The sequence below is a fragment of the Mytilus trossulus genome, chromosome 10 (assembly GCF_036588685.1).
Source record: "Mytilus trossulus isolate FHL-02 chromosome 10, PNRI_Mtr1.1.1.hap1, whole genome shotgun sequence".
NCBI lineage: Eukaryota > Metazoa > Mollusca > Bivalvia > Mytilida > Mytilidae > Mytilus > Mytilus trossulus.
The window spans coordinates 33,049,844-33,056,956 of record NC_086382.1 but is presented as its reverse complement, the minus strand read 5'-3'; the positions used below and the strand labels follow the sequence as shown (position 1 = coordinate 33,056,956).

General features: G+C 31.8%; 1 protein-coding gene across 1 annotated transcript; it reads right to left on the bottom strand.

The window, feature by feature from the left end:
- Positions 1-350: 350 nt before the first annotated feature.
- Positions 351-6,148, bottom strand: LOC134687240 (baculoviral IAP repeat-containing protein 2-like). Its single transcript, XM_063547377.1, has 4 exons — positions 6,094-6,148; positions 4,122-4,629; positions 2,471-2,643; positions 351-846 (listed from the first exon to the last, which is right to left on the bottom strand). The coding sequence occupies exons 2-4, from the start codon at positions 4,600-4,602 to the stop codon at positions 841-843; spliced, it is 660 nt and encodes a 219-aa protein (XP_063403447.1). The 5' UTR covers positions 4,603-4,629; positions 6,094-6,148; the 3' UTR covers positions 351-840.
- Between the last annotated feature and the right edge of the window lie 965 nt (positions 6,149-7,113).

The window sequence follows — 7,113 nt, the reverse complement described above, 5'->3', positions numbered from 1 at the left end:
AATTCAAATTTGTACTGTAAAAAATACATGGATCAATATAAAAACCTTTCGCTATAGTGATAGAGATTTCAATCAAATCGGGATTGTCAATTGCAAAGATAAATATTATCATCAAATGCATAACACAGCATTGGATCGTCATTTAGAGTGCTATGTTTTGAAGATTATAGAGTGAGTGACAACAAAACATTTTTTCAGTTTATCAAAAATGATACACACACAATATACCTGTCAACCGTTGATTCGACTGTTAACACGCGTATGGCAAAGCATGAAACAAAAACAAAAACAATGGATTTTGAAGTGTGGTCCTAAGTCTACGTACACGCTGTGATTGGGAGTAAGAACAATAACTTTTCATGTTTTATTAGAAAATAAAGTTGTCCATATGATTACCATGTGTTCATATGGAATGTTCCAATGTGATAAAGCATACTTAAATTCGGACTCCGTCCGAAATTAAGCTTATGAGGAAGCAGGGTTGAAGTACAAATTAGGATAAAATCAATACATTTTCTGTTAAAAATCTATCAATATATTCTATGCTCCTCATGTCAAAAATTTGTTAAGAGGATATATCTGTAACATTCATCTTTATATTCGTACAATGATAAAAGTCAAATTGAAATAAGTGAAAACAAACCCGTCATTTTGGTAAAATTAAAACGCAAGATGTTGGTGCATGTTTGCTTTTTAAATCTTATGATATAATATAGAGTCTTTTCTTTTAAATAGTATCTAGACGAATGCATCCGTAAGACAATGTGGTGAATTTTATCAAAAGTAGACACATAATGTCTAATCCTGTCTTGAATTAACGATTGTGTAATTTGGCTGCTGCTATCCCTGTAATAGAAATCAGATTTTAACTGAATAGTCATTGTTTGTTGTCAAGAACATTAATGTTATTCAGGCACTCCTGATTATATTCAAGTAAAAATGTATGTAAGTCCATATTGGGTTTTTTTGTGTTCATTTTGTGCAAGCTTTAGAACAAGTGCATTGCATTTTATTAGTTTTAAATTACAACAAAGTTGATAGTAAAACATTACATTGTTTACCATTTTACGGTTCTGTCATTTTAATGAAATTGACATTGACGTGAGATGATAGTCGTTTACCATGTTAACCTTGTTAACGCGCTTGATTTATAATTGCAGTTTTTTTAAACTAGATTTTTAAATTTGATTCTTGTTAAAGTCTGTTTTGACCTCGAATTAAGCGAATTAACTAAATAGTAATATCTAAAGTTGATAATCTCGTTAATGTAACCTTATTTTGGTAAATAAAAAAAGCCACATTTATATAAACTTTGGATTTCAAATATTTTGGCCACGAGCATCACGGAAGAGACATGTATTGTCGAAATGCGCATCTGGTGCAGAACAATTGGTACCGTTTATGTTATTACTACCACTGGGTCGATGCCTCTTCTGGTAGACTGTTAGGCCCCGAGGGTATCACGAGCCCAGTAGCTGGCATGAAAATACGGATTTTTTGTGTAATCAAAATTTGCTGTTTCAAAATGTAAGAAATTATTATAAATTAAGGAATGTATCTCCCTCATGCAAAGCTCTGATACCTTTCATGATTTTGGATATACTTTATAGACCTTTTGAATTATAGCTCTTCAGCTTTTATATAAACTTTGGATTTCAAATATTTTGGCCACGAGCATCACTGAAGAGACATGTATTGTCGAAATGCGGATCTGGTGCAGAAAAATTGATACCGTTAATGTTATTAGTTTCATCATATTTCAAAAAAGTATAATTTTATCCTTAAAAATAATATTGATGTTAGCGAAGGCAAGAAATTATTTGCATTCATCAATTGTCAGCACAAAATATAGATAATTCGAATAAAATTGTGTTTAATGGAGAAAAACTAAAAGCAGTGGAAAAAATATGGTTTTGATACAACAGCTCCAGAATCATAATAATTATCAAATGTAACTGGGCTTACAAGTATGCCACAAAATTATAATAGAAACCGACGTAAACTAGTTTAACCAGTATTTAAAGAAATACCTGAGCTGCATGTTTACCTGCTAATGATAAAATTCCTCAATCGTGCGTAAACGGCTTTACGAAATTTGTCAAATTTTATTATTTCGACACAATCAAAAAGTAAAATAAGCAAAAATACCGAACTCCGAGGAAAATTCAAAACGCAAAGTACTTACAAGTAATCAAATGTCAAAACAAAAGCTCAAACACATCAAACGAATGGATAACATCTTTCATATTCCTGACTTAGTCCCGACATTTTCTAATGTTGAAAATTGTCAATTAAACCTGTTTGTTTTTAGCTAGCGAAATCTCTAAGTTGAATGACAGTCGAATTAAACTGTATTGTATTGATAACGATGTGTGAACAAAACAAACCAAACATACACGAACATTTATATTTATCAAATACTCTCAGTCACTTGTAATAAGTATTAACTTTTTCCATTAGATACACTTACAGTGTCTGTGTTTGTAATGATATTTTCACAAGATAATATTCCTTTCTCTTTTAGGTCTGATATGAAATCACAGTCTGATTGACGAGTTGAGTGGATAATTATGGGATCGGCATCGCTGCTCCAGTTTTTGTAAACAAGTCCGCACTGAAAGCAAGTTACCATGTCACCAAAACCTTATTATCGAAATAAACAAAAAAGTGAATCAATATCTGAGGATATCATAAGTAGTCAGTTTTTTAGTACTGTCATGCTTTATAACAAGGCCTTCTAAAAATTGGAAAATCAAGATTTGGGGGCGATTCAGTTACTCGTCTTTTTCCTATTTATCGTTTTGTTGGTAGTGTTTCTTGTACTGAAGTTTTGTAATGTCCCGTATGTTACTTTATCAGCTATAATGTAATTTGTAATTTGTCGAAATAAGAGTCAAAATCCATATCACATTGACATAATATTATCCTGATTTTGCATGTAACACTGGTATACTCTGTTGATGGACAAAAACAACTGTAAATGAAAATTATCATTTAATGATTTCTTACGGCTTGAATGAAGCTGCGTTATTTAAAGTGAATTTCGATGTCAACGTGGCTTTTAAAACATATCAGAGTTGTCATGGCAACTTAATAGCTCTTAAAAATATTGAAAATGAAAGAAGTTATATGAAACATTTAGCAAAGCCAACAAGGTTTCCAGGTTCATAGATAATAGGTGTAATAAGAACGAATTGTCGCTGAACATTTGATAGGTCCTGCACATTATTTTATTATACTTATGTAAGTTGGGCATAAAGCGATAGATGCCTATTGCTACAAGAAAAAAATCCGTTTTTGTCAAGGAAATAATATTTATTAAAACTCATTGCTGTATATGTTACGTTTCAATATGAATAGTTGATACGTGGCATACCTAATGCATTTAGTTTTAGATGCATGATTTTTTTTAATTTGTTGTGAGTGGCATTGAACTAGCTGTCAGATAACTGCGAGTACTTTCAGATCTGTTCCTAGTGTCTTTTTCTTGTCAGGATGAACAAGTTCTCGGCCACGTCCACTTGTATGTTTGTCCATCTGATGAGTTAAGCCTCTTTCGACTGATTTTTATAGTTCGTTCTTATGTTGTACTGTTATAACCCTGTCCCATGTTAGGGGAGGGTTGGGATCCCGCTAAGATGTTTAACCCCGTCACATTATTTATGTATGTGTCTGTCCCAAGTCAGGAGCCTGTAATTCAGTGGTTGTTGTTTGTTTATTTGCTTCATATTTTATTTTATTTTTTTATAAATAATGCCGTTTGTTTTCTCGTTTGATTTGTTTTACATTGTCATATTGGGGCCTTTTATAGCTGATTATACGGTATGGGCTATGACAATTGTTGAAGGCCGTACGGTGACCTATAGTTGTTAATTTCTGTGTCATTTTGGTCTCTTGTAGACAGTTGTCTCATTGGCAAGCATACCACATCTTCTTTTTATATTTACTAAATATCCAAACTCCATATCAGTTACAAAAACTGATTGATTGGTTCAGACATATGCATTGGAGAGAAGACAAGTACCTAGCAATAATTAGGTGTTACGATAATAAGTGAATACATTTTGTCTTTTTTCTAGACAAGAAAATGAATCTGAACAAAGTTTATATGAACATCTCACCTCTGTAAAAGAACCCAGACTTTGCAAAGTGCATGGTAGGCCGGTTACATTCAGATTTCCATCCTTGATATGATTTGCATCTTACTTCTTCGTTACTGTAAGTTCTGTATTGTGCAGAATTTTGTCTTTTGTGCTTTCGTTCAAAACATTCATTGTTATTTGAATCTGATAAATCCGTAAATAGATACCTTCTTTTTTGTTGTTCGTGTACTCGTTTAGCAATTTCATATAAATCCTCTTCTGTGTTTGAAAGATTGCTTCCTAAGTCGGATCTAACAACTAGCCCTTGCTGTTCGTCGTTGTCTGAAACCTGACTTGTAAATGTTTGGCTTTGTCCACTAGGTAGAATTTCTGATCGCTGCTTCTGAAGTTGTTGGTATCCTGGAACAATGTTTTGGTTTGTGCTTTGACCACCATCTCCTGAGCGTAAAGATAAAGCTTCATATTTTTCCCGAAGATCTTTTAATTCCTCATAAAACATTGTATAATGAACCAGTTCCTAGTTTACCTACATTGAAAGTAATCATGCATTGATGACAATATGTCTATGATATAAGTCTATGTCATAGAAAATGAAACTTAAACTGACATAAATACTCGAAACGCGCGTCTGACGTACTAAATTATAATCCTGGTACCTTTGATAACTAACTATAAATACTCACTGATAACATACTAACGTTTTCTTATTTCAAATGAGCACTTGAGACAAGAAAAACATTGTCTTGATGTGTTTAATTTTTTGGGAAGTATTTGTTTTTTCCATTTTTGTGTAAAATCAATATTTCTTTGTTTTTATTTTATTACAATGTAAGACATATAATCACGATGATGTATGTTAAAAGCATTAAAGCAATAACCCTTTATTATATTTGTTCATCAAAGTTTTAAAAGCTGTAAAAACACTATTCTGTCACTAATAACGTCAGTCATTCAAAGTTTTTTTTGTACAAATGCAATGTGTTTTATCATTGCATGCTAAATTATGGTAACGTTCTGTTTAAAATAAGATGTTGTTATATAAATTTATCAGGATAAAATGCCATGTTATGATTGATTTATACCAGGGAAACATTCTTCTTTATATCATGGTTAACATTTTATAACACTTCAAGAAGCTTGATTCCTTGTGCGCTTTCTTAAATTGGATAGTTGTTATGTACATGTTATTACTTTCATCAAAGATTAATTGTTGATTTTCTGTTGGTGTTTTAAAATCACTTCCTAACGCTACTTTTGTGCTAGTTCGTAGCGGTCAGTTTCTATTGGTAAAGGAAGCCGGGGTGCCCGAGGAAAACCGCCAAACTTCACTAGGAAAACAGACAATCGTAGTTAATCAAGGATGAAGGCGGGTGCACCCGCATGAGCGCGGCTCGAACTCACAACCTCAGTGTTCACTGGCTACTGGTTACAGTTATTAGACCACTAGGCCACCGAGGCCCCTTTGCAATAATAAAACAGAAAATGCCTTCTTTTTTGTTTTTAATCTTTTTTAAATCAATGTAAATCCAAATCTTTGTTTAAAACACTAATATTATCGAAGATGAAGTCAGCGTCAAAATTTCCATTGGCAATTTCATTGTCTTAAAAAAAGTATCTTTGAGATAGAATATGAAATTACTGTAGAGATCGGAAGTAGTTTTTACTTCCAACTTTATGTGAGCCAGGATATTTAAATACAACAAGGATAATATTTTCTTTTCTTTAAACTCTACCATGTCTACAACAAAGAAAATTCAACTGTGATGGGATAGCCTTAATGAAATTCACAAAACGAAAGTGAAACGGAAAACATTTTCTGTAACTGTGATTCGATTGTTTTAACAAATAGATATTAATTTAAAAATAGTTTATCACATAGCGGATATATATATTTGTTTTACAAAAATAACAAAAAGTTGTAACTATAAGAATTTTGACGTATTTCGTTTTGTTTGTAAAGTCAAAAAGATGTAAGTTTCACTATTCATACCTGCGCCATTTATTTCAACATTACTGTGTCATAGAAAGTTTTTACAAAATGGCGATATCACATTATCTAAAATTTAAAAACACCTTTTCTAACTATAGATGTTATGACATAATACCACTCACAAGTTTAATATCAATATGTAGTATAATCTTTAATTTATTATATATATGAACAACCTGCTAATTATTTAATGGCTGTACGTCTGGATGTCTGCCAAAATGTATATTGTTTTATTACGGTATTGCTTTAAAAAAACCAGTTATCATACACATGTGATTTGGTATATTGTCAACTTAGAGAACAACGCATATAGCTCAATGAACAAGGAAATAAATTCATAATACTTACGATAATTTATTAAAATTTTGCCGAACTCCAAAACAAATTCAAACAAGAAAGTCCCTTATCAAATTGCAAAATCTCAAGCTCAAACATACTAACCTATTAAAAAAACAACGGTCATATTCTAGATCCTTTATAAAACAGTCATTTGAACACAATACAGGAACCTCGTGCATTTTTCATTAATATTTTGTCTGCTGTCTTTGTTAAAAGTTTTATATTAAAATGGGAATCGTAGATATAAATTTCTTGCTTTGGTTTATGATAATTCTTATTTTGTGAAGAACCGCACTGATTATATCAGAAAATACAGCGAAGAGGATATTATCAAAATGCTGGACTTTATCGACAGAATATTTGTTGAGTTTGGGAATAGGCATTAAAATAGACGGTATTCCAATGGGTACTTATTGTTCAGCCTTCTTGTCGACTTGTTTTTGTACTCATATGAAGCAAAATTCATTCAGAACCTTTTAACAGACAAAACGAAAAAGCAACTTGCAAAGTTCTTTAATTTTACTTTCAAATATATTGATGATGTCTTACCACTAAATAATCCATATGTTTTTCAGAACTTATATCTCATCACTGATGAGTCTTTTGTAGACGAAACGCGCGTCTGGCGTTTATACAAGTCTAAATTGAAAGTTACGTTCAAACCTATGATTGCGTTGGATA

Excerpts from the sequence above, each read along its gene's own strand:
- LOC134687240 (XM_063547377.1), bottom strand. The coding sequence starts at position 4,602 with ATGTTTTATGAGGAATTAAAAGATCTTCGGGAAAAATATGAAGCTTTA. Across the intron at positions 2,644-4,121 it reads GTCTGGGTTCTTTTACAGAG|GTTTTGGTGACATGGTAACT; the intron begins GTGAGATGTTCA and ends TTCGATAATAAG.